Genomic DNA, 26647 nt, shown 5'->3' on the forward strand with positions numbered 1-26647 from the left:
GCACCTGGCCTGTATCAGCAATGGTGTGGCCAGCAGGACACGGGCAGGGATTGTTCCCCTGTGCTCAGCACTGGTGAGGCCACAGCTGGAATCCTGTGTTCATTCTGGGACCCTCACTGCAAGAAAGACATTGAGGTGCTGGAGCAAGTCCAGAGAAGGGCAACAAGGGTGGTGAAGTGTCTTGAGCACAAATCCTGGGAGGAGCTGCTGTGGGAGCTGAGGGTTTTTATCCTGAAGAAAAGGAGGCTCAGGGCAGATGTGTTTACTTTTGACAGTATTTGAAAGGACTTTGTGGCAAGGTAGGGGTTTGGCCCTTTTCCAGGCAGTTAGTGGTGGGACAAGGGGAAATGGCCTTCAGTTGTGTATGGGGAGGTTCAGTGTGTATATTAGGAAATATTTCCTCATTCAAAGATTGGTCAGGTTTGGAATGGGCTTCCCAGGGAAGTGGTAGGGTCACCATCCCTGAAAATATTCAAAACACAAGGTCCTTTGCAATATGGTTTAGTGGGTGTGGTGACATTTTGTTCAAGGCTGGATTTGTTGATCTTGGTAGCCTTTTCCAACATCAATGATTCTCTGATTGTAAGGGGAAGAGGAAAAGAAAAAAAAATATTATGTGAATGTCACCACTGTCACTTGGAATCTTCCATCAATACTCTTAGTAAGACTAAGGTTGTGTATTCAATATTATTCACAGAAAAGAAAAAATGTAAACTCAAACAGGCAGAAACATCCTATAGCCTGTGTGTCACAAAATACTTAGATACATTTTTATTACTCTGATTCCACTTTCTTCTGGAGGAGAAGGACAAACAGGAATTGAACTTCCCAGGTTTCATCAAATCACTTGCACTTCATTGGACTTTTGAACGAGAAAAAGAAAATGTCTGATCATAGGAACATCTATTCTAAGTCAGGATAGTTAACGAGTTTTGATCCCTGGTGGCATGGTACCACTTCCCAGTTCTGTGGAATTGGGTGGTGCACAAGACTTTTGAGTGAGCTATAAATGGAGGCTGGTAAGATGCCCTTCCCAAACAGCAGCTGTGCCCTGGAGGAACTGCCTGCAGCTCTCCCCAGCCCTGCAGCTGGCATCCAGGTAAGAGGCACACTTTGCACAGGAGAGCTGGGAGGTTTCCTGGGCAGCTGCTGTGGAATGCAGGGGAAGGGAAGGAGGCTTCAGCGTTGGGCTGAGAGCTGCAGCACAGACGGGAGGCTCTGCTGTGTGCATGTGCAGAGACTGAGCCCATCCTTCAGGGCACGAGGAGATGGCTGCTGCAGGAGGAACAAACCTTACCAAGGGACAGGGTGGAGGGGGCCAGTGACACACAGTTGTGGGGGGTGAATGTGAGAGTATTTTACAACTTATTTTTGGACATATGTCTAACCCAACACACATAAATATTTAAAAGTGGGCAGTTGTGGGCACATATTTAATTTTATCCGTCCAAATACTAACTACTATGTAAAGTCTTCACTCTTTTCCAGCTGTTGTAACATTTATTCATTGTTCAAAATATTTTACATTTTCTTTATTTTCCTATGCACTCTATAATTTTGTGTAAAGTCTTCTTACAACACTGTTTTCTGTCTTGCTTTTTTGCAGGCTGTCATCCAAGGCCAACAGAAAGAACTTTCATCCTCAGAAGTCTTGAGATGGGAAAAATCATCATTTATGAGCATGCCAACTTCAGGGGTGTGTCCAGAGAAATCACTTCTGACATTTCCAATCTGGGACGTTTGGATTTTAATGATATTATCTCCTCAGTGAAAGTAATTGGCCAGCCTTGGGTGGCTTATGAGCACATAAATTATTCAGGCCGGCTAATGGTACTTGAGGAGGGGGAGCATAACTATGTTGGCAGAAGCATGAATGATACAATCAGCTCTCTGCAGATGATCACTGAAGATCTGCACAATCCCCAGATCACTCTCTATGAACATCCCAACTACCAAGGGAAGAGCAGAGTAATAAGAGAAGCAACCAACCTGGCTGCGGGATTTGACAATGACATCATGTCTTCTCACAAAGTCCAGAGAGGTGCCTGGCTGTTGTGTGAGCACAGTGATGGAAGTGGAATTCAATACATTGCACGAGAAAAAGATAATCTTCCACATTACTCAGCAATCTACCTCAATGACAAGCTTTCCTTCCTGCGTCCCCTTCGCCCGGGCCGCTCTTATTAGAATGCAAATGCTCCAAAGCTGAGGAAGATGCAGCACCAGCAAGAAATTTGAGATCTAGATTTCTCCTTCTGCTTGTGTAGCCTTTTTATCCTTGGAGCTGTCTGCTGTGCTGCACTTCAGATCTGTACTTCTCTATCCTGCCTTGCACACTTCCCCCACCCCATAAATAAAAGGATTATCATGCTTAATCATATGAAAGGGTGTCCAAGCTAAAAAACATGCCAGGGATGTGTAACCGAATTCACCCGCAGGTGGCATTCCAGAGACCTGTGCTATGGAATGGTGAAACATTGCATGTTGTCTCTGTTGCTAAAACAAACAGAAAATGAAAGTGTAGGTCCAGCATTGCCTTGCTTTAATTTGTTTTACAAAGGTACCATGTCTTGTGCCATTGTCTGTAATCCATTTTGTGTTGGTGCTATTAAAGAATCCTTTGCAATCAGCAGTGGGTCTGTTTTGTGCATCTTTAGAATAGATAAGTATTTCTCTTTCATGGTGAGATGTCTCTGTGTATCCGGGAAATGGTCCATGGTGTCACTTGCACATTTCCCTTAGATGTCTCCAGTTTCAGAGGTCAGTAACAGAGGGCTCAGGTTGGACTTAGCCAGTGCTAAAATCTTGGCAGGCATGTTGATAATTGCTGTGATCCTGGCCAACCTCTCCCATGCAGTGTTCTTAAATAGCACACTTCTGGTTGTACTGTGTACAATCAACCATACTGAAGAATCATGCTGGTGATGCAGGCTTCCACTGCCCAAATCACACAATCAAACAGTAAGCTTTCCTAACACTGAACTGATTGGATCATCCCAGTGGAAACAACTGTCCTGTTGTAGGCACTGTGGTACCTTGCTAAGGGAGGAGGGATGACAAGGTATTCCATGGTCTGTTCTGACAGGTGCAAGTTCACCTGGAAGTGCAGAGCCCCAGCCCTCCTCCCCCCTGCCCAGTGACAGCTGCACGCCCTGGGCTGTGCATTGTGGCAGCTGTGCCGTGGCAGCTCTGCACTGCAGTGTTGCTGTCCCTCTGTGCTGGCCTGCAGTTTGCCCCGTTGCCCTGCACTGCTCTCTGCCCAGAGAAGCCGTGGCTGAGCCATCCCTCCAAGTGTTCAGGGCCAGGTCTGACACAGCTTTGAGCAACCTGGCCCGGTGGGAAATCTCCCTGCTTATGGCACGGTGTTCAACTAGCTGGAGTTTTGAAACCTCTCCCAGCCAAAATCATTCCGTGATTTTGTGATTCTAGGATGAGCAAATTCAGCAATACAGTGAGCCTTGCCGTGGTTTCAGGTCCCAGTCTCTTACTTTCATGTTCCTCTTTTTACATCCTACAGTACCTCTTTTTACAGTAACAGTTTTAAATTTTGGATATCAGCACAATGAATTTATATGGCTCCAAGCATCAGTAAAACCCTTGCTTTCCAAGGCTGACTGACGAGGAAATCTACCCTGTCCTACTGTACAGGGCTGTGTAGACAGAAGTCTCTACTAAAGCTTTAGCATTTTTACAGCTAAGGCTGGATGGTTTATGGTTGTGGCATGACAGGGTAGAAGAATAGCACCTTTCCAGCTGCTTCTCTGGCATGTAGCGGATAACACCAGAATGTTGTGAAGGACAGGGAAAGAACACCACATATATGGAAGGAATTCAAGATCATGGAGTGCTTTCATACAATGGAAAGAAAATAAAGATGTAAGAACATCCTTACTGATGTTCTTTCCTTGTTTCTGACACTATGACCTGAAGATTTTGCAATGCCTCACTTTAAGGTGTAACATTTGTGCACTCAGGTAATCTTGTCTTTTCTTGGTAGTAGAAACTTTTGTAATGATTGAGAGCCTGTAGAGGAATTGGGAGAGAAGTCTGATGTTGGAAAATGGTATCTATAATGGTCCAAGAAAAAAATCAAAATTATTGTACACATGACTTTATGATGATATTTTTTCACTGAAATAGAACAAAGGATGTAATCAGTCAGAGAATGACAAAGGCCTTTAAATCTTCCTTAGAATTACTGACAGAAATATTTAGTGTAGAAGGGACCTCCCTAGACCAAAGCCTTCTTCACAGCAGAGCTACTGCCAAAGGAAAACAGGTTACTCATGGCCATCCTCAAGATATTTCTGAAGAACTGCAAGGGTGGAGATTCCCCAGGCTCTCTGGCCCTTCTGCCAGAGCTGAAAACCCCTTAGGATCATATTTTTTTCCTTACTTGCAGTCACAGCTTCCCTCTTTCCAGATGAGACTCTTTCTTGTCCTTTTGCTGTGCACCTCCTTTAGCCTTGTCTCTTCAATGGCTGAGAAACATTTTCTTGATGAGGTCAGCCAATTTTAAATCACACCACTAGAGAATCACAGAATGACTAGATTGGAATAGATCTTCAAGCTCATTGAGTCCAACCCATGCCCTAACATGCCCTCAACTAAACCATGGCACTGAGTGTTACATCCAATCTGTATTTAAACACATCCAGAGATGGTGACTCCACCACATCCCCAAGCAGACCATTCCAGTACTGTATCACTCTTTCTGTAAAAGCTTTCTCCTAACACCCAACTTAAATTTTCCTTGGTGCAGCTTGAGAATATGTCCTCTTGTTCTGACAGTTGCTGTCTGGAAAAAAACCAAAAAACAACCCTCACTGGAATACAACCACCTTTCAGGCAGTTGTAGAAAGTGATAAGGTCACCTCTGAGTCTCCTTTTCTCCAAGCTAAACAACCCCAGCTCCCCAGGTTGTTCCTCATAAAGCTTGTGTTCCAATGTTGTGTAGTCTGCATACTCAGAGGTTTTCAATACCAGACTGGATAAAGCACCAGCAACCATAATTCACCTCACAGCTGTACCTGTGTTAAGCAGCTGACTGGATCCAATGAAAACCAAAGGTCACTTCCAACTTCAATTACCCACCAACCCTACAATCCTCCTGGCTCCCTGCATCATTCAAGCTCATCACATAAGGACCAAGACAGACAAATCCCAGTATTTCCTGAGCCATCTTGTTCCTGAGGAATCCTGCTATAAATAAAGATGATCAGTGTCCCTCGTCCATCCCATCAGCCTTGTCAGACTGATGCTGTCCTGATGGAGATTTCTGTGCACTCAGGACATGGACTCAGTGAGTCTAATGAGCTCCTTTGCATTGTCCTTGCACCCATAAATTAATGTGACCCTGCAATTTGTCTCTCCTCTGTTTAGTGTTTCAGGGTTTCTTGGTGAATTTGGGGTTTTGGAAGGGACTATTTCATGATGTGGTTCTCCTGCTTTCGAGAGAGAGTAGAAGTAGAATCACATCCAACCACCAGTTCAAGAAAAAGAGAACTGAGAGGGCATCTGCTGATCTATAGGATTTCAACACACAAGATGCTCTTCTGAGAAAGCCCATGATAGTTCCTGCAAATAGCTGATCAGGATTGAAAGCAAAAGGAGAGAACACTAAAGTTACATGATAGTGCTTCTTCTGTGGGGGAAAGCCCCAGTTCCAGGGTATCTTTCTGGCCAAGTGACTTTCCGAGTGCCGTGTGTCGGGACAGCTCAGGATGAGCAGAGCTCAGCCCCAGGAGCTCCTGCTGCTCAGCTGCTGCAGCCCAGGCTGCAGCTCTCTGTCCAGGCTGCTGCTCCCAGTGCCACTGCCCAGGCTGCAGGTCCAGCCCGTGCTGGGCTTGGCTGTGTGACCCAGGGACAGGCACCGCCTGTGCACGGAAAGGACACGGACAGGGCCAGCGGCACCGGCTGGACACACCAGGGGCTGCCCTCAGCCACCCCACAGCTGACACCACCAGCACCCCCACAGAATGGAATGGAAGAGGCACAGCCCCATCTCCTTCCTTCTCTGCAAGCCATCCCCACGGAAGCCCTCTAGGGAAGACCTGCACAGCCTCGCTCTCCACAGCCACAAACACCTCCACGGTGCTTCCAACAGGACTGAGAGCCCTCAGCCTTTCCAGTCTCACACCTGGCTCTGGGCTCTCTGACCAGAGGACACTTTGGTGTCTCCTAGGCCCGGGCTAGTGCAGCTTGGTGCCTGCAGCCAGCCCCCACACACCACACACTGTTCTCATGGGTGTTCTGGCAGTCGTGGGTGCCTTGAATCCCAGCACGAGTCTCCTGCCTGTCTGAAATCCCTCTCTATATCCATGCCCTGCTTGCTGGCTGCTCCAGCTCAAACATTGCTGGCAAATCACATCATTATAACTTCTCTTGAACTGAAAATGTCTTTTTTTGATAAAATCCGTGAAACAGAGGCTGTCATATTCCACATACCCTCACAAGCTTGTCTTCCCAGATTTAAAATATCACAAGTGGTGGAAATCTGTGTAGTAAGGCGTGTCTTAGCAGGACAGTGGAGACACCTGTAGAGCTAGTGACTGAAGGAGGAGAGAGCGAACAAGGCTCAAGAGAACACTCCATTGTGGTTGAGGCCTGTGCAGGACCCCTGCCTCCTCAATGTGGTCTTGCAGACCCCATGCTCTGTATCAGCCTCTCTGTCTCATGCCGCTGCCTCTGTTGTAGTCCAGCCATGGCTTCCCTGCCGAAGCACCACACCCTGCTCTGTGTCATGCAGTGCTCAAAGCCTGGGGAAGACACTCTTAGACCCAACATGACCACCCAGTGACCCAGGTCCCAGAGTTCTCTCTAACTTTTCCTTAGCTTCTATTTGTGATAATGGTTGGGCTGCTGCAGACAGTTTCCCCTGAGTGGACATCATAGTGTCTTTCAACACAAATGCAAGCAGAAATTAAAAACCAACCAAAGAAACAGAGAATCCATCTTCACATCCTGTTACTTTTGCACTGAAAATGTGTTTTATGCTAATGTAGATTTTCATGAGAATTGGAAGTGACAACATAAAACATTTTGTGAAAATATAAATCAGAAATATTTTAAACAACTGACAAAGCAACAAGGGTTCAGAGTTGACTCTGGGAAGTGTTCTAGCAATGACTTTTTAATGCTATCCAGAATGCCTGTGAGTTAATTCCAAAACCAGCAAGGAGGAAGCACAGCCTCCAGTAGCATGATCCCGTAAAGTAAGTTCCTACTGATAAGTCACCAAAGGCAGTTATTTGAAAATACAGAAATAGAGCTGGTTCTACAATTTATTGTTAGTTGAATTCAATTCAGTAACTCATTAGATGGTATTTCTGGTGCTTGGAAGTTGGTCAGGAACCCCAGAGCAGAACAAGTCAGATCAAAGCACCTTGAAAGACAGTGACCAGAGACAGGTTGGGCTGAATCCTGGGGACACATGCTACAGAATTCCCAGCAGAGGAGATGCTGTTTTCTGCAAAGCAGAGTTCCAGTAGGAGTCACTGAGAACATACCATGGCATCTAGGAGAACCAATAACTTGATGTAGGAAATAATTTGTACCCATCTGGAAAAGAAAATAAGGGAAGATGGGGAAATGAGGAGAAACAATATTGGTGGTCCATGGACAGTAATGGAAAAAATTGATAGAGGAAAAACATTAAAAAGAAGTAATATCTTAAGCCTGAATTGAAAAAATGTTTAGAGTCATATTTAGCATAATAAGATTGCTATTTGACATGTTGGTGAAAGAAACACCATGTCTAACCAGATTCAAGTGTTTAACTTCAAGACTGAAAGTATAAAGCACTATTTAAAATAAAACAGTACTGAACGCAAAATAAATGTCTGCAAAATATCTATATTTCTTTTGCCATGCTTCTGCTTTAAAATTCTGACTTTGAAGCTGGTTTTACATTATGCCAGAAGGTCTCTATTTACAGTTTCTTTCTGGGTTCTACACTGTGACCTTTTTCTGCTTTTGAGACAACAATATTGATGGTTTTGATTGTTATCTATGATAGTACCATGCCAATCTATTACTGTACATAAATATATACATGAATACATATGTCACAGAATCAGAGAATGGTTTGGGCTGCAAGGGACCCTAAAGAACCCTTTGAGGGATGGGGCATCCACACCTTCAGAGGGCTGAACATGAGCCATCAGTCTTCCCAGGTGGCCAAGGAAGCCCACGGCACCTGGCCTGTATCAGCAATGGTGTGGCCAGCAGGACACGGGCAGGGATTGTTCCCCTGTGCTCAGCACTGGTGAGGCCACAGCTGGAATCCTGTGTTCATTCTGGGACCTTCACTGCAAGAAAGACATTGAGGTGCTGGAGGAAGTCCAGAGAAGGGCAACAAGGCTGGTGAAGGGTCTTGAGCACAAATCCTGGGAGGAGCTGCTGTGGGAGCTGAGGGTTTTTATCCTGAAGAAAAGGAGGCTCAGGGCAGATGTGTTTACTTTTGATAGTACCTGAAAGGACCTTGTGGCAACGTAGGGACAAGGGGAAATGGCCTTCAGTTGTGTATGGAGAGGTTCAGTCTGGGTATTAGGAAACATTTCTTCATAGTGAGAGTGGTTGAGTTTTGGAATGGACTACCCAGGGAAGTGGTGGAGTCACCATCGCTGAAAATATTCAAGCCACAAGTAGAAATGGTCCTTTGCAATATGGTTTAGTGGTCATGGTGGCATTCAGTCAAAGGCTGGACCTTGGAGGCCTTTTCAAACATTAATGGTACTGTGATCCTAAGGAGAAAAGGCAACCGAAAAAAGAAAAATATAAATGCCCCCTCTGCCACCTGGATATCTCCCAACAAAACTCTTAGTAAAACAAAGGTTGTGTCTTAGATATTCTTCCCAGAAAAGTGAACATGAAAACTCCAACAGGCAGAAACATTCTCCAGCACACGTGTCACCAACTATTTGCCTACCTTTTATTACTCTGATTCCATTTTCTCCTGGAGGAGTAGGACAAACAAGAAGTGAACTTCTCCATTTCATCAAGTCACTCATGCTTCAATGGACTTTTGAACAAGAGGAAGAAGATATCTAATTGTAGGGCAATAGGAAGCAAAATAGAATGGATAATGAGTTTTGATCCCTGTGGGTAATATTGGACGCTTTCAGTTCCGTTGACTGGGGTCCTTTGTGAGACTTCTGTGCACGTATAAATACCGGGAGGTGAGATGCCCCTCACAAAGAGCAGCTGTGCCCTGGAGGAATTGCCCTCAGCTCTCCCCAGCCCTGCAGCTGGCATCCAGGTAAGAGGCACACTTTGCACAGGAGAGCTGGGAGGTTTCCTGGGCAGCTGCTGTGGAATGCAGGGGAAGGGAAGGAGGCTTCAGCGTTGGGCTGAGAGCTGCAGCACAGACGGGAGGCTGTGCTGTGTGCATGTGCAGAGACTGAGCCCATCCTTCAGGGCACGAGGAGATGGCTGCTGCAGGAGGAACAAACCTTACCAAGGGACAGGGTGGGGGTGGGCAGTGACACACAGTTGTGGAGGGTGAATGTGAGAATATTTTACAACTTAATCTTGTGTATATACCTAAACCAATACACGTATGTCATGACCTCACTCTTTTCCAGCTACATCTATGCTTATTCTTTGTTCTAAATGTTTTATTTTTCCTTTCCCTGTTTTTCCTTCTCACTGTCCATAACTTTTTTTCAATGTCTAAAAGTCTTCTTGCAATCATTGCTTGTTACCTGTCTTCCTTTTGTGCAGGTTGTCATCCAGCTCCTAGAGGAAGGAATTCAAACTCTAGAAGTCCTGCTGAGATGGGAAGAATCATCCTTTATGAACATACCAATTTCCAGGGTTTGTCCAAAGAATTCACCTCTGATATTGCCAATTTAAGAGATGCAGACTGGAATGATCTTGCCTCCTCGGCAAAAGTAATTGGCCAGCCTTGGGTGCTTTATGAGCATTCAAACTATGGAGGTCGATTTCTGGTACTTGAGGAGGGAGACCATAGCTTTTTTGGTACAAAGTTGAATAATAAGATCAGTTCTCTGCAGATGATCACTGAAGATCTGAGCAATCCTGAGATCACTCTCTATGAGCATGCCAACTATCAAGGGAAAAGCAGGGTAGTGCGAGAAGCAACCAACCTGGCTGCAGGACATGACAACGACATCATGACTTCCCACAAAGTACAGAGAGGTGTGTGGCTGCTGTGTGAGCACAGTGATGGAAGTGGAATTCAATACCTTGCTCGAGAACGTGAAAACCTTCCAAATTACAAGGCAATAAATTTCAATGACAAGCTTTCCTTCCTGCGTCCCCTTCGTGCTGGCCGTTCTTATTAGAATGCAAATCCTGCAGTGCTGAGGAAAGATGCAGCCCTGGCAAGAAATCTGTGACCTACATCTCTGCCTCTGCTTTTGTCACATTCTTAGTGATTTTTTTAAAATGCCCCTGCAATACCATGGCTTCTGCTATTGTCTCTAATCTATTTTGTGTTGGTGCCATTAAAGAAGCTCTTGCAAGCAACAGTGGGTCTGTTTTGTGTACTGTTTGGTGTAGATAAATATTGCCCTTTCATGATGAGATGTCTCTGTGTATTCAGAGAATGTTTCGTGCAGTTACTTTGAGGCCTTTTCCATGGATCTCTCCTGTAAGGTTTTGTCTCCTTCTAGTTTCACTGTTCAGTAACAGGGGGTTCAGGCTTAACTCAGCCAGTGCTAAAGTCGTGGTGAGCATATTAATTATATGCTCAATTGCTGTGATTCTGGCCAAACTCTCACCTGCAGCCTGTGTATAAATATCACATATTTGATTGTACCTCAAGACATTGATCATAGTGGTGATACAGCCTTTTACTGCCCAAATTACATAATCAAACAGACTGTTCTCATAAATTTGAATTGCCTGAATGCTTGGTCCCAATGGTAAAAGTTGTCTGATTTTTTTAAACAGCTGCCTCACTTTCAATTCAGTTATTGATACTTCCTTTAATTTTTTCTTGTTTTTCTTTGTCAGAGTATTCCTCCCCCTTGTGCTGCTGTGTTTTCTTGACCGTGCCTTGGCCTTTGAATTCAACAGAGCAATACTGTGGCAAAACTTAAATGAGATTCTCCATCCTGGTAAATCAAATCTCAAAAACTGCAAAGCATATTGCTGACAAAAGCAGTAATGAGAGACCTTCTTTCAGAGATCTGTAGAGGTCATCAGGAAAATAAATGTGATGTGATCAAATGTGCGCAGTTACAGCAAATTATTCCATAAGGAATTGCCCTCCTTGGAGCAAACTTGCCTTTGTCATTTGTGTGGTCCCAAAGCCCTATTCCTGTTCACACAGTCCCACGGGTTGGCAGAGTGCAGTTCACCTAGCTAAACACCATCAGCCCCAGAGCTCAGCACAGACTCATCATGGGTCCCCCAGGCCCCTGGCCTATTTATGATCTCTATGCCCCAGAGGCAAGTGCACTCAAACTAGACCTGGTGCTCTGAGACACCTTCCCAGTGCAATGTCACCCATGGGGATGTCATGGTTTGACACTGGCTAAACACCAGACACACACGAAAGCCACTCACTCAACCTCCCCTGCTACAGCTGGACAGAGAAGAGAAAATTTTAACAAAGGGTTCATTAGCTGGGATAAGGACCAGGAGGAAACACTCCAAGGGCAAAACAGGCTCAACTTAGAGGTACAAAGCGAGTTTATTACTAACAGCATCAGAGCAGGATAATGAGAAATAAAATAAGCCCTCAAAACCAGCTTTTTTCCCCCAGCCCCTCCATCCCACTGACAGCACACGGAGACAAGGGGGTAGGGGTTTTGGTCAGTTTGTCACCCAAGGTTTTCTTCCCTTGTGCAGGGAGAGAATTTTTTTCCCTGTGAGACTGTGGAGTCCCTCCCACAGGAGAAAATTCTCTGTGAAGTTCTCCAGCGTGGTTCCAATCTCACGAGCAGCAGTCCTCCCAAAACTGCTGTGGCGTGGGTCACTCTTCCTTGAGGTGCAGTCCTCCAAGGACAGGCTGTTCCAGCCTGGAAGCAGGGGCTCTTCCCCTCACTAAGCCACCCACTGGATCACAGCCTCCTCCAGGCATCCATCTGCTCCATCATGGAAACCTCCTGCATGGGCTGTGGGTGGATCTCTGCATTCCCCGTGGATCCCCAGGGGCTGCAGGGGCGCAGCTGCTTCACCATGGTTTCACCATGGCCTGCAGAGGAATCTCAGCTCCAGCACCTGAAGCACCTCCTGGACTCTTTCTCCACTGACCTTGGTGTCCCCATGTTGTCTCCTTCACATGTTCTCGCTTGATCCTCTTCTCCATCTGGAATTAAAACCATGCCCCCACCTTTGTTTTGGTTTCCTCTTAAATAGATTATCACAGGGGTGTTACCATCATCTCTAATTGGTCCAGCCGTGGCCACTGGAACGTCCATCTTCAAAGCCATCAGGGATTGGCTCTGTTGGACATGGTGGAAGCTTCCAGCAGCTTCTCACAGAAGCGACCTCTGTGGCCCTCTCACTACTAAAAACCAGGCCATGCAAAACCAGCACAGGGGAACACAGTTTACTGATCTAGGGCAGGTCTCAGTGCAGTGACATCCAGGCTCAAGCAGAATACAGCTTGAGGTGTCCTTAGCAGCAGCACAAGATGGAATGAGCTGTTGTTCATGTGCACTTCCAGACCTCACAAGTCTGACAGAGTGACAAACAAGGCAGCAAAACCCAGTAAAATGTCTTTGAAAAGGCTGGGAGCAAACTGTCTATTGATATCAGTGAAGCCAGAGCCTACCAGCCAGGCTCTTCCCCACAGGAAAATACCAGAGTAAAATCTTTAGCATGTTTAAGAGATGACCAGTGACAGCAAGGCAGGTGTCTCTTTGTCACTTTATGTTCCCCCTCTTCCTGTGCTCACTCAGAACCAAGGCAGGAGATACTAATAGAGTTAGTGACCACCAGGTGTACAGAGCAGACCACAGGAGATGAGAATCCTGCTGGGAATACTGTACTCAGCACGTCTTCTCTTGGAAATGCCCATGACACATCAGATGGACTCACAGCCTTGAAAACATCTCCAACACCATCTTTCTGGAGGTGTGAGTGACAGGAACACACTGGAAAATCACTGTTGCCTGGGGAGAAGTGCTGATTGTTGAATATGGGAAGTAAAACTGCTGCCTTAGGAGATCAAGATGACAGAGGGAGTCAAAGACAAGGGTACCTTGGCCAAATAAGCACATAACCAATATAATCATAGACTCACAGAATGGTTTGGGTTGGAAGGTGCCTTTAAGGATCCTCTAGTCCATCAACAGGAATACCTTTCACTAAATCATGTTGCTTATTGCCCCATCTTGAATACTTCCAAGGAAAGGGCATCCACAGCTTCGCTGGGCAATATATTTCAGTGTGTCACTTCCTCACAGTAAAGATTTTCTTCCTAGTATCTAATCTAAACCTGCTCTCTTTCAGTTTAAAGCCATTACCCCTTGTGCCATCATCGCATGCCCTCTTAAAAAGTCCTTTAGGTGCTGGAAGTTCTCCCCAAAGCTGGCTCTTCTCCAGGATGAACAGCCCCAGTTGTCTTGGCTTATTTCCATGGTGGAAGTGCTCCAACTCGCTGACCATCTTCATGGCCTGCTCTGGACCTTCTCCAACAGGTCCATGCTCTTCTTATGAGAGCTGGATGCAGCATTCCACTCCAGGTGAGGTTTCACCAGAGTGGAATAGAGAGGCAGAATCTCCCTTGCCCTGCTGGCATGCTGCTTGTGATGCAGTCCAGGTGGCTTCCTGGGCTGTGAGTGCTCACTGCCAACTCACATTGAGCTTCTTCTCAGCCAACACCCCCAAATCCTTCCCTGCAGGGCTGCTCTCAGTCCATCCTTTGCCCAGCCTGTGTCTGTGCTTGGGATTGTCCCAACTCATAGGCTGATGTTGCACTTGGCCTTGTTGAACTTCATGAGATACACAATAGGCTCACCAGCCTGGCAAAACCCCTCTGGATGGTATCCCTTCCCTCCAGCACCTTGACAGCACCACAGATCTTGGTGTTATCAGCAAACTGACTGAGGGTGCACCCAATCCCACTGTCCATATTGCCAACAAAGATATTAAACAGTCCAGTCCCAATACCAATCCCTGAAGAATGCTGCTCATCACTGGTCTCTGCTTGGACATTGAGTCATTGACCCCAGCTCATTGAGTGTGACCATCCAGCCAGATCCTTATCCATTGGAGCAGTCCATCCACCAAATTCATGTCTCTCCAGTTTAGAGATAAGGATGTCATGCTATACAGCTTCAAATGCTTCACATAAACAAAGTAGATAATGTCAAACACTCTTCCCCTATCCACTAATGCTGCAACCCTGTTGTAGACATATTTTTGTTGATATAGACATATTTATTTATAAACATAGCAATTTCATTTCCCTCTAGAAATAGCTTAATCCCATAAAAGGGATAACTTAAAGGCAAAAAATCTACAGCTAGTACAAGGCACATTCACGTTTATTTAGCACTGAAAGTTCGTTACCTCACAAATTTTCTCATCCCCTGTTTTATGCTGGTCTAATAATCCATAACACATTTTCCATAGCTTGTTGAAATAAATACATTTTATTTTCAGCAGAAAGCCGTGTGGTATGGCAGGTGAGCCTTTCCAAACCCTTGAGAAAAGTGGTAAAGCAGCTCTCCTTGCACAGCCTGGGAGTTGTAGGGCAGGGAACACCAGATGGGATCTAGGTAGGAGTCCCCCTACCCTGGGTACCCAGTGATTCAGCCATTTGGCTGGAGGTGGTTCTGCTTCTCTAGTGCTGCTTGGTTTAATTTCTCATTATGTTACCTAGAACTCCCATCCAGATTTTTTGTCAGTACTACTTCGTCCAGTCATGTTTGGATCCCTTGGAAAAGTTGTTTAGGTGAAACCTGAAAATAGCAGGGAGCTCAGCAGAGTCTGAACTTTGGGGGTTGGAACTAGATGATTTTTAAGATCCCTTTCAACTCAAACCATTCTGTGATTCTATAAGCCAGGGTGGGGGTAAAAAGTCCTTCAGGGTTGCTTGAGCTCTGCTGCCATCCTCTGGAGAGGGACAGGGTGCAGCTCAAGTGAGCTGACTCTAAATGGCCTTCCTCTATATAGTTGGGTGGGTTTGCTGCTAGTAAAAAAACTTAGCCTTAATTTGGGTCATGAGGAGGAAAGGGACCCTGTAGTATGGTGGGTCTAACTGGAAAGATGTGGGCAACAAAGCTGGGACTGAGGAGCTGGTTGCCATCATGCAACAGCCTTGTGCCTTTGGCCCTGGGCAAAGTGCCAGTGCCAAAGCAGGGAAAAAACAATGCCAGCAGCAAGAGGGTTTTAGAGAAAGAAGAAGGACTTTAAAACTAGAAAGTCCTTTTACTCATAGTCCTTGCAAGAGAAGTTAAAATGCAAGCTAAACACATCAAGAATATAGTTATATGCATGGCTGACATAATTATCCTTAGCTGGACTATTACTTGCAGAATACATTATGAGGTGATTGTGGTCACTATAGCCTGAATATCTGCTTCCTAGAAAAAGAAATTATAGCAATCACTAATGTCATGGTTTTGGTGGTTTGTTTTTTTGGTTTTTTTTTGTTTTTTTACTGTGCTCCTGGATAGCCTAAAAAGAATGGTAAGGAGAGGGAATGGTAGGGTTTTTATCAATTGGATTTTTAAAAAAATCCATCCTTGCAGTATTTGAAGAAAACTGCTATACTTGCCTGGAATTTAATCAGAACACTCCATTGCATTGTCATTACAATTAACAAGTTGTCAAGGACTGAGACTAAGCAAAGATGACATGGTCTGAACTTCAGTCTACCATTGGACAAGGCTCTCACCTGACAGAGAATGAATGTGACAGGAATATAAAGGACTGGTGATGGAAATAGCTCCCAGTCAAGTTGGGAAGGGAAGCATGTTAAGATATCCTCTGTGTGAGAAGTCAGAGCTGTAAGCACAAGCAAGCATTCATTTATAATTTATCAGTTGCTCATGGATATCCATGTCATCGAATTGGTGGTGCATTGTTCAGAAATTCTGTTTCAAGTGGGACTATCCTCAACACCACATCAGGTCACTGTGACTTCAAGTGTTAAAAATATTGATGAAGAAGTCACTCTCAGAACTGGTCTGGTGCTGCACTGACTCCTAGCAAAAAAGTTCCTCTCAATGCCATGTCCAGACATCCCAAATCACAGCTTGTGTCAGGACAGTTATGAAGATGGATGAAGACATGCAAACACCAAGAGGGTGAGATTGTTGAGTGACATGTATTTACTGAGATTATGGTGAGCACAGTTGGTGGAAGCCTGTGTGTAAACACTGACTTTGTGTGTGGGTTGTCCACATCACAATAATTCATTATTTTAGTTAAGGACTTCCTACAGTACTAATGACTAAGTAGATGTAGTTTTTTAACTCCTCCTAAGAGAGGTACAAAGTGTAAAAAAGATATCTCCTTCAGCAACTCAGGGAGACAGGAGTCCCCTGAGTTTTTCCATGTTCCTAACTGATGTCACTGTGCTCTAAACACAAGGGAATGAGATCAGGAAAGCCAAGGCACAGCTGGAACTTAATTTAGAAAGAATAATAATAAGGACCTTCATAAGTACATTGACCAGAAAAGGAAGATTAAACAAAATGTCATATCTCACCCCCCCCCCCCCCCCAATAAATAAGACAGGAGAAATAATGACAACTGATATTCAGAAGGCTGAGGTACTCAACAATTTCTCAGTTCCCTCTTCCCACATCTCCAAAGCCTCTGAAACTCAAGACAGGTACTGGGGAAATGAAGTCTCTTCCATCATCAGAAAGTATAAGGGTAAAGACCAACTGAGGAACCTAAAAGTGGCATGGCTGAGAAGGAATTGGGAATACTGGTGGATGAAAGGCTGGTCATGAGTTGACAATGAGCACTTGCAGCCCAGAAAGCCAGCTGTGTGCTGGGCTGCATCCAAAACAGTGTGGCCAGCAGGTCATGGGGGTGACTTTGCCCCTCTACTTGGCTCTCGAGAGGCTCCACATGGAGTGCTGTGTCCAGCTCTGGAGTCCAGCACAGGAGAAATATGGACCTGCTGCAATGAGTCCAGAGGAAGGCCACAAAAATGGTTAGAGGTCTGGAACACTTCTGCTATGAAGAAAATCTGAGGGACTTCTGGTGGTCCTGCCTGGAGGAGTGAAGACTCTGGAGAGATTTTATTAGGATGTTTCAGTATATGAAAAGGGTTTATAAGAAAGGTAGAAAGAGACATTTTTTATCATGACCTGTAGTGTCAGGACCAGAGGCAATGGTTTTATACAGAAAGAGAATACTTTTATATGGGATATACAAGAGACATAAGATATCTGTAGTGAAGCATGGGACCACATTGCCCAGAGAAGTTATGGATGCCCCACCATTGAAAGTGTTCAAGCTCCATGTTGGATGGAGCTTTGAGCAACCTGCTCTAGTGGAAGATGACCCTGCCTATGGCAGAGGGTTGGAGCTAGATGATCTTTAACCTTCCCTTCCAACCCAAACTATCCTCTATGATTCAGTGTTCAGAACTCACCTGGACAAGGCCTTAAGGAACTTCACCTAACTAGAGGGAGCCCTGTTGTCAGCAGGTGAAATACTTAACCCTGCAGCCCCCAGGAGTTACTAGACTAGCCCAGATCTGAGAGGGCTTTGGGGGAAATATTTCAGGGTCATTGGCAAAAGATTCCAAAAGAGGTTCCAACCCCTGATGTGGTTCCAGAGGTTTATTCCAGGGGAGGAAGTGGGGAAGAGAAGGAACAAGGAAGAGCAGAGCCTTATCTAGACTCCTGCTCAGGAAAAGATACTTGGCTCTCAGCCAATTAGGTCAAGAAAAGAAGGAAGGGTTAAACTAACATGGTCATAGCTACAGGGGTCTCTAGGGAGGGAAAAACCATTTCCCAGAGCAATCTAACGAGCATGATGTTGGGCAAGAGACCTTCAGTGGTTGCTCCTTATGTTTTTCTGTAAATCTGTGATTTTTCATTGCTTTTTACATGGCAAAATATAATAAGGTCCTGCAAAAACTCCAAGAAAAAGAGAACTGAGATAATGTCTGCTGATCTGTAGGATTTGTAGTATTTTAACACACAAGATGCTATTCTAAGAAAGCCCATGGTAGTTCCTTGGTAGTTCCTGCAAGCAGCTAATCAGCAACAGGGAGCTAAAGGGTAAAAAAATATCACAGAAGGACAGAAAGTAAGAGGAAATAATGCTAAAATTACACAAGCTCCTTTTTCAGTGGGAAAAAGCCCCAGTTCCAGAGTTGTGTTTTGGCCAAGTGACTTTCCTAGTGCCATGTGTCGGGACAGCTCAGGATGAGCAGAGCTCAGCCCCAGGAGCTCCTCCTGCTCAGCTGCTGCAGCCCAGGATGCAGCTCTCTGTCCAGGCTGCTGTTCCCAGTGCCACTGCCCAGGCTGCAGGGACAGCCCGTGCTGGGCTTGGCTCTGTGACCCAGGGACAGGCACTGCCTGTGCACGGAAAGGACACGGACAGGGCCAGCGGCACCGGCTGGACACACCAGGGGCTGCCCTCAGCCACCCCACAGCTGACACCACCAGCACCCCCTAAAACAAGTACAGACAGCCAAGTTCTTCATCGGAATGCAACGTAATCACAGCACTGCAGGGACATCAAGGACAATGTCTGTATACTCTGCAATGGTGGCTGAGATACTTAGCAGTTCCCTTCCTATACTCACTTTAAGTTTTACAGGGGAGAAAATGCTGGTGTTTCAGTTTTAAGTAAGATATTCTTTCAAAGCCATTCCTGGACTGAAGTGAATATCAAAAAAATTCAGTGTAACAGAGGAGACTGTTACTGGTAGAGATATAAATGCAGGCCTAATGTTGTCAGTGCATCAAACATCACAGACACAGTTGACTATTGTCGCTATTGGACATGAAATGAGTACACAGAAGTTTGGTAAGTTCAAAAGAGAAAAAGACCCAGTTTTATTCAAGCATCTGGTATTAATAGAATTCTAAAGGTGACCATGGATTGGAGGATGGAATTACCACGCCTCCAACCACACTGGTCCGAAGATCATTCAATCATTTCTCTCCACTCACAGAGAAATATGTAAACTATTCTATTTATACATGCAATTGTGTGGGAACTCTGAGTCTCAAATATTTAAACATCATTAGAAGGCTAAAAAAGTTTTATGAGAACTTTAAAACTTTCAGAAGAACTATAAAAGAAAACTTAACATTTTTAAAAATCAGGGCAACAGACCACAGGGAAATATTTTTTATTTTGTCTCATTATCTGAATTTTCAGACTTTTATTTTCTTCCTCAGTGTAGTGGAAAGTGTTTTTAGCCCATTTATTTGCCTGGATGTTAGCACACTGTCCAGACTATTGACCTTCCACTGCAACAGGGTTGTCAAAATCCATGCTTTTTCCACAGTTTTTCTCCTCTAAAGAAATACTCCATGAAGCATGTAGCAGGCTTGGTCTGCTCCCACTTTTGACTAGGGCCTAGTGTTGTGGGACTATGAAAAATCTTTATTGCCAGTGACTTCACTCTTTTCAGGGTGGCCTTGTGCCCTTTTTACTTTCCTGTCATGTGCAACTAATTGACAAGCAGAGCTATATTTACCATCTTGCATTCCACCTGTCATACAGGCATTTCCATTGTTCCACAGTCCTCACTTTTTTTGTGCACAATGTGGATATTAATAAGTCTAATATGAACACCTGAAAAGAAAAATCTGCAGGAAGGTTGTTGTCTGAGAAAGCAACTGTGCTTCTGGGAATAGTCATAGTGCTTCCAAAATGAGATTTGTGGTTTCTCCAAGCCATAGTAGTGATTTGAAAAAATATGGATATTTTTTCTTCATCTTGGGTAAAAGCTGGGAAACTTTAGTTTGGAGCATCTTGAAAAAAAGTTTTATTCTTAGGCACAACAATATGCATTACCTAATTTCAATTAAGTTGTTCTTCGTGTCCAGTGGTAGTGTTGAGAAATACATAACAAGATTCCTATCTCAGTGACCTGACTTATGCAACATTAATACTGTTCCAAATTTTTTTGGCAGCAAAAGGCTCCTCTTCCCATCAAAGCCTAGAACAAATTATATCAGTTTTTAAGAACATGCAAATATTGAAGAGTTTCATAGGATATTTTCAGCTGACATTTAATACATTGATGAGTTTTTGTATCTGCAGCCCATTTTAACTGTCTGCTCTGGTACTCTGAAGATGTAACCTCTGTGAAGTTGCATCTAGTAGCCTCTGTGAAGTTACTATATGCTGTGCTAAGAGGCTATTTCCGACATTCCCTTGATGCATTGATCTTGTTTTTCCTCCTTTCTGTCCTGTTTCCCTTTGACCCTCTACTTCCAGTCCCAAATAGCAGAGATTTATTACAACTCCATTAAACCAACAGTAATGGTCAGTAGCTGTAAATAACACCTCAGGGGATTCTGGTTAGAAATCCAGAAAATTTTCCATCAACAGGCAGCCCAGCAGTGGAACTGACATGCAGAGTGGTGAAGGAGTCTCCAGCCTTGGAGGTTCCCAGGCCTCTGTAAGAAAAGTCCATCATGATGGAGTGCAGTGTTAGTGATACTCTGGCTCTGAGCAGAAGGCTGGGTGTTCCAGGCTGGTTTCTTGTTTCTGCGGCTCAGTGAAGACTTTTTGTAACACTGGAGAACATTGTGGTATCACACCCACTGGATGCAGTTTCATTACATTTCCCATTCATCAGCCTGAAAGAACTGCTGAGTGCTTAGCTTGCTTTGTTGTTCAGGCTGTCACAGGGTCTTCAGCCTGTGCTCCCTAATCAGGGAAAATTAGGTTTTGCTAATAAAGGAAAGTTGCTAAAACTGAATATGGAGGAAGCTCTTAGTGTCTGAATATAAAGGAAAAGTCATAAATATGCAGATCAGTTAGCATGTGCTCTAACAAGCAGCTTATTTCAGAATAAAAGCCTTTGCACCAAATAGATCCAAGAGATTGGAAGTCATTAAGGGCACCAGAGGTATCAGGCTTTAGATCAGCCATCCAAGACCTAGATCTGTTGTACTGATCAACCAAATGTAAATATGAGTGTGATCTCTTGATAACTCTAGGTGGGCCCACAGTTCCTCAGCCCAGGACAGGGTTCAGGACTCTGACAACTGAAGGACATTTGCCAGCAATATAATGCAAGGTACCACACTAGAATAGAATAGAATAGAATAGAATAGAATAGAATAGAATAGAACCGAACCAAATATCCTGAGTTGGAAGGGACCCCACAAGGATCAAGTGCAATCAAGTGCAGCTCCTGGGATTTCCAGAGAGCTCAGCCAAGCATGAGTCCTCTGTTACTGCTACATCTTCAATGAGACTCACAGAAATAGATAAGGGCCTAAGCTTTTGGTCCTTTGCGACCTACTGTCCTCTTCTTTCTCCTGTTCCTCCAAGCAGCTTATGATTCTGTTGTGCCATGTGATGTCTCGTTTCAGATAAGGGCTTTGGTCACCCAAGAAGCACAATGAAAAAATTAAATATATGACATATCTATAGACAGGGATCCTTGCAGGCTGTTAAGTCTCTCCTCTATCTCTAGCAAGTCCTCATGCAGAATAGCTATTAAAAATCTTTCTCTCTTGCATCCACTTGTCTTGAAACTATTTCCTATAATTTTGTGCTCATGGACATCTGGACTAGGAACATTTTACTGCGTCTCATCCTGTATTCTGCAGTGGTGATGCAATGCTGGGCTTTGTACCAAGAATAGTTTGCTGAATTCTCACTGAGTTGTTTCAGCACTTGCTCTTATGTTATGTAAGAATTTAGAGATGTTGTGAACACAAGAAAAAAAATAATAGAACTAGATAATATGTACATCATTGTGTGAGACAGTAAGTGGAAATGGTGCTATAGAATGCTGAAGGCAACAGGTGGATGGCTCTTTGACTGAGCACCTGCTCCGCTGCCATCCAGTCCAGCAAGCCACTGTATATGTTTTCTAAAACATAGTTTATTTCCACAATTAGGGACAGATTGCTCTTTTCTTTCACCTCCAGGTCACTTTATTGAAACACAACTTGAAACAAACTTGAGAGTTCAGTGCTAGAATATATCCTACATCCCATCTGCAGTCTCTGACCACACATACTGACTGTCTACCGTAGTTCTTCTGTCTAAACAAGCTCCATCTAAACAATTCATCTGGAGTTTGTATATTCAGTCTGGGATGCTGGTTTCCAGAGTTTATTTTCTGAAATAAGCTTCTTCAGAAAAGTATGTTGGCCTAATAGTTATTTACCTCACTATTCTGAAAATGAGCTTTGGGCTTCTAAGTGACACAGATGAAAAATGTTTCTCTAGATGACCAAACAGGAGATGGGAGGAGGAGGATGAAATGAGTAGTAGCTGAGTACATTGGGAATGAAGTGTGTGCAGTATCAGCTTGGGATGGTGTCTCCTGTGGAGAACTTCATAAGACAATGAGTTTTTCTAGTTTTTTTCCCAAGGGCTGTAGTTACATCAGAACAAATTAAGCAAAAACAAATGATGTCCCCAGGTGGAGTGTCTCAGTCACTGCCACCCCAAGGAAAAGCTCAGGTGAGACAATGCCTCATTTACCATTGCAGAGGGAACAATAAATACATGATTTTTGGAAGTCAACACCAGTGATTCTCAGCAAGGCCCCAGAGTGCTGTAATCCCTGCCCCAAGAAGGGCTGAACACTGCTCAGCTCCTTCAGAGACCATGAGAGTTGCAGCTATTCTGTTTCTTTCCAGATGAGCCCTTCAGGCTGAAGGTAGTTAAAACCCAAACTTTTAATTGGATCCACAGAGACATCCACAAAGTTGCCCAAATGAATCTGAAAATAACTTCAGATACAAGAAGAAAACTTAGACCTGTCTTCAGAATAGCAGTCTTTCCTGCTACCCTCACCTTCCTTCTTGTCTTAACTACTAGAGTTCTAGTTAATCTTTTCCAGGGCCTGTAGCCCTTATTTTCAGTTTGTCTGTCTTTTCCATTTTTACTTGCTCTTCTCAGGCTCAATATTTTCATCCTTTTATTAATGAATTCCTATTTTAGATTTGCCCTTTCTCTCTCTAGTTCTGAGTTTTCTTCTAGTAACTCCATTTTATTCCAAGTGGGAAAAGCTTGCATGTTTATGATGCTATTAACTGATCCATACAACCTTTTTTTTAGCAGAGACATAGGAAAATGCCTTTGGGTTGGCTCGACTATGAGTAAGTACAACGAGGTGAAAGAAATGCCCCACCCTTAACAAATCATGAGGAGTAGTTAGCTGCCAGGTTGCCTGCCCTTTTTTCGCAAAACTCTGTTTTGGTTGGTTTATGGTTCAGCATCTTTCCCAGACTGAGTTCCCAGGCATGGTTTATCAAGCCAAACAACAGAAACTCAAGGAAAGCAGTGTGATGATTTTTCTCACCAAGGCAAACTGATGCCAGCCCTCCTGCTGTTACCACCCCAGCCAGTTTCAGTTCCCGGTTTCCAGAAAGCTCTGAACATTGTGGGAATAAGGATAAACTGCTCCTCCTAAAGGCTATGCCCATTTTTTCAGTGTCTTGCCTCTGTGGGAGACATTTCTTGGCTCTTGTTTACTACAGAATACGGATCCCATACCTGTTATAAAGTCTCTGTCAAGGTGCTGTAATTTTCAGCCCTTGGTCCTGCTGGGTTATGATCATAATCAGCTGTACTGGAGTCACAAATGCACTTTCTCAAAGGATATTAACATTTATTTTTATATTGCCAATCTTAACATTTTCATTTGAGTGAATCTTACATTTCATCAACCACCAAAACCAATTCAAGCAATCTACCTTAAAACTGCCTTAAGTTCTCTAATCAGATAAGTCACCCTGATGTTTCTGAATAACACAGTAGCTTCTGCTACTGAGCATATCTGCAGCAGAACATAAGTGCAGCACAACAGCCAAAATCTTTGCTTTCTACAGCACTGAGATACACCCTGAGGTTCAATATCAGTGTGCTTTTGCATGCAAAGAAGATGCAATCTTTCTTATCCTCTTTATTCTCTTTTACCACTGGCTAGGTAGTTTGTGTTGCTTGAAGATTGCTTTCAGCCTGCTGAAGAGCCTTGTGTCCTCTGGGCTGAGAGCACCATTTCCCTGGCTATTGCTGGGACTGGCTGTCCCTCTCCTCCAGGTTTCCTGGTACCTCTCTCAGTTGCTTCCATTTTGCCCAGATTACTCCACATTACACTGAGCTTCCCAGTTTCTCTTGCCTTCTTTGGAGAAGTCTGGTGATCCACAGGTGTGGATAGGCAAGCCCAGCACTGGCCCTTTTTCTGAAGACCGAGGGGAATATCCTCTGAAGTATGTTGCAACTGCTGATAGAAGCTGATACGATGTGATTCATTAACCGTAGCTGGATTCCAGGAGACTCTTATACAAATTCGGGCTAAGGCAGGCCAGTCCCAAAGCCTTGCAGGCATATACTGAAAAAAAAATCACAGAGTTAAGAGTGCGGGGGAGGAGAGCACGGCTGAACTCTGCAGCAAGGCAGAATGTACAGCTCTGTAACATGCTGCAGACTCAAGACATGCAAACACTAATGCCAACGTGCAGCTTTTAATAATCTGTTATGAATTTGGCTGTAAGCTGATGCAATGGAAGTGCTGGGAACCTGAAAGGTGTGGGCTAGAGGAGGAAGTACGGAGTCGCTTTGACATGCATATTCTCATCCTCTGCTGCTTGTTGTTTGTCTGGTTGCTGTGTGTTCTGGCACTGGGCTGCACAGCTCACTCCAGCTAGCACTCCCCTCTTGGGGAGCCGTGTTTTGCAGGTAACGTGTGGGAGTGTGTTGAAATGTTGCAGGGAGGTGTAAGTTGCATGTTAATAAATGATGGCTTATCTGCACACACACAAACTGAAACAGTAATTTGCCTGATTTATTTCAGTGTGAGGCTGGGCACTATGGTAAAAAAAATTAGTGCATATAACTGCTGACTGTGTGGTATTGGTAACTGGGTAATGTGCTGACTCACCTCAGTTCACCTCCAGTCCAGCAGGAGAAAGGACAATCTGAAGAAGAGAAATCTGGAATAGACTTGTCAGAGTAGTTCCTGATAATTATTTTTGCACTGTGACTGAAGAAGCAGATACTCTCCTGCAGGTAAGAGAAGAGGACAAAGTAAGAAATAGCACCAGAGCCCCTGAATTTTGTTTTGTAACACAAATATAAACTCTGCATGGGTTATTCAGCTAGTGTCCTGAAATTCTGACAGAGTTTACTAGAGGGAGCAGTCTTACTCTGCAAAGCATTTGATTAAAATAGACTTACTGTAAAGATTTGCTTCCATTTATAATCTGCCCAACTTGTTAGGTGTAGTTAGAAAGTAACCAGCACCTCAATTTTGCTCCTGTTACAACTACAGAGACAATGCGTCACTGAGAGAGGCTTCAGGGTTGCTGTTTTGTTCAGCATTATACAACTACAAATTCAGAATTCAGTTTTGTAAATGCTCTAAAAACATTCTGTGCCCTGAATTATTTGCAGAACCTTAAACAGTAAGAAGTGTAAGGAAAACAGTAGAAATTAAAAAAAAAAAACAACCTTTTGAAGGTTAAGGAAGTGCCTTGAGAAACTAAAGAGGATAGACTCCACTGTCATAGCTGTAATTCCAAGAAGTAAAATGACAGGTTTAAAATAGAGTAAAAATACCTAAATACAACTTCAGCAGTGTTCCAGATGTGGCTACGCGTGTGACAGATAAAGGGGATTAATCACTTTCTTTCACCTGATGGACATATACTATTGCATTAAGTGTTTGGTCTTTGTTGCCCCTTCCTAGCTCCTGTTTCTTGCTGTCCACCTGAAGCCCAGTTTTTTTTCCCAACACTATTAGTCCCAAACTGGACCAATGCATGAGGCAATTTTGTTTCAAAATGACTATACCACATAGATAAAATATGAGAGAAGAACATTTTGAAAGGATTCCTTCTAAACCAAGTCCTGTGAAAAATCCTGAGGTACCATATTTACATGTTTCTGCCAAGCAAATCCATTTTAGCAGTCAAAAATTTTGACTTTGCTTCTCTTTTCCACTCACATAAGGCTACAGATCTCTTTAATTATTTCAGTGTAAATGGCCAGGAATGAATATAACAATGACAATAAAAATAAATAGGGCTCAAATAATCTCACTCCTATCAATTGCTGAATGGTGATTTCATCTGAGACAGTAAGGAATAATGGATCACCTGAAATGGTGAAAACTCTACACACAGATGTGTTTGAAGTCTTAATATCTGTTTATCTTTGCCTCTTAGTTTGGTTTAAAATTACTTAAAGACCCACAGATTTATTTTTTAATAAGAGCAGAAATTAATTTTGTTAAAATGTTAACTTAAAATGTTGCCATGCCAGGTACAAAGCAGCCCCATCAATAATCAGCTATTTTTAATTGCTTTAGTGAAGAGAACAAGAGAGGAGGGTGCTGCAACTCTGCCATCGTCTGAAGATGCAATTACATCCTATTTCTCGATTTACAGAAAACCTGCAACCCCCCCCTTTCTTGGGAGGAATGGAACTGCCTGTCCTTGGTGCAGGGATGAGGTAGCAGGGAACAGGACAGACTTCTGTGTCATATGGTATATAAAGAGCTGGGTCCTGCAGAGGAGAAGAGAGGATGCCTATGAGATGCTGA

General features: G+C 43.9%; 1 protein-coding gene across 1 annotated transcript; it reads left to right on the forward strand.

Moving 5' to 3' along the window:
- Positions 1-1046: 1046 nt before the first annotated feature.
- On the forward strand, positions 1047-10491 carry LOC110480737 (beta/gamma crystallin domain-containing protein 2-like). The gene is made up of 4 exons (XM_021548900.2): positions 1047-1099; positions 1607-2176; positions 9200-9259; positions 9724-10491. Exons 2-4 carry the CDS (start codon positions 1657-1659, stop codon positions 10305-10307), a joined length of 1164 nt encoding a protein of 387 aa, XP_021404575.2. The 5' UTR covers positions 1047-1099; positions 1607-1656; the 3' UTR covers positions 10308-10491.
- Positions 10492-26647: the final 16156 nt, after the last annotated feature.

Source organism: Lonchura striata, chromosome 2, assembly GCF_046129695.1.
Source record: "Lonchura striata isolate bLonStr1 chromosome 2, bLonStr1.mat, whole genome shotgun sequence".
NCBI lineage: Eukaryota > Metazoa > Chordata > Aves > Passeriformes > Estrildidae > Lonchura > Lonchura striata.

What these genes read in the sequence shown, in the direction of transcription:
- LOC110480737 (XM_021548900.2), top strand. Translation starts at nt 1,657, where the DNA reads ATGGGAAAAATCATCATTTATGAGCATGCCAACTTCAGGGGTGTGTCC. An exon ending in GCGTCCCCTTCGCCCGGGCC is followed by an intron (nt 2,177 to 9,199) that starts GCTCTTATTAGA and finishes CCCCTCACAAAG; the next exon opens with AGCAGCTGTGCCCTGGAGGA. An exon ending in GCCCTGCAGCTGGCATCCAG is followed by an intron (nt 9,260 to 9,723) that starts GTAAGAGGCACA and finishes CCTTTTGTGCAG; the next exon opens with GTTGTCATCCAGCTCCTAGA.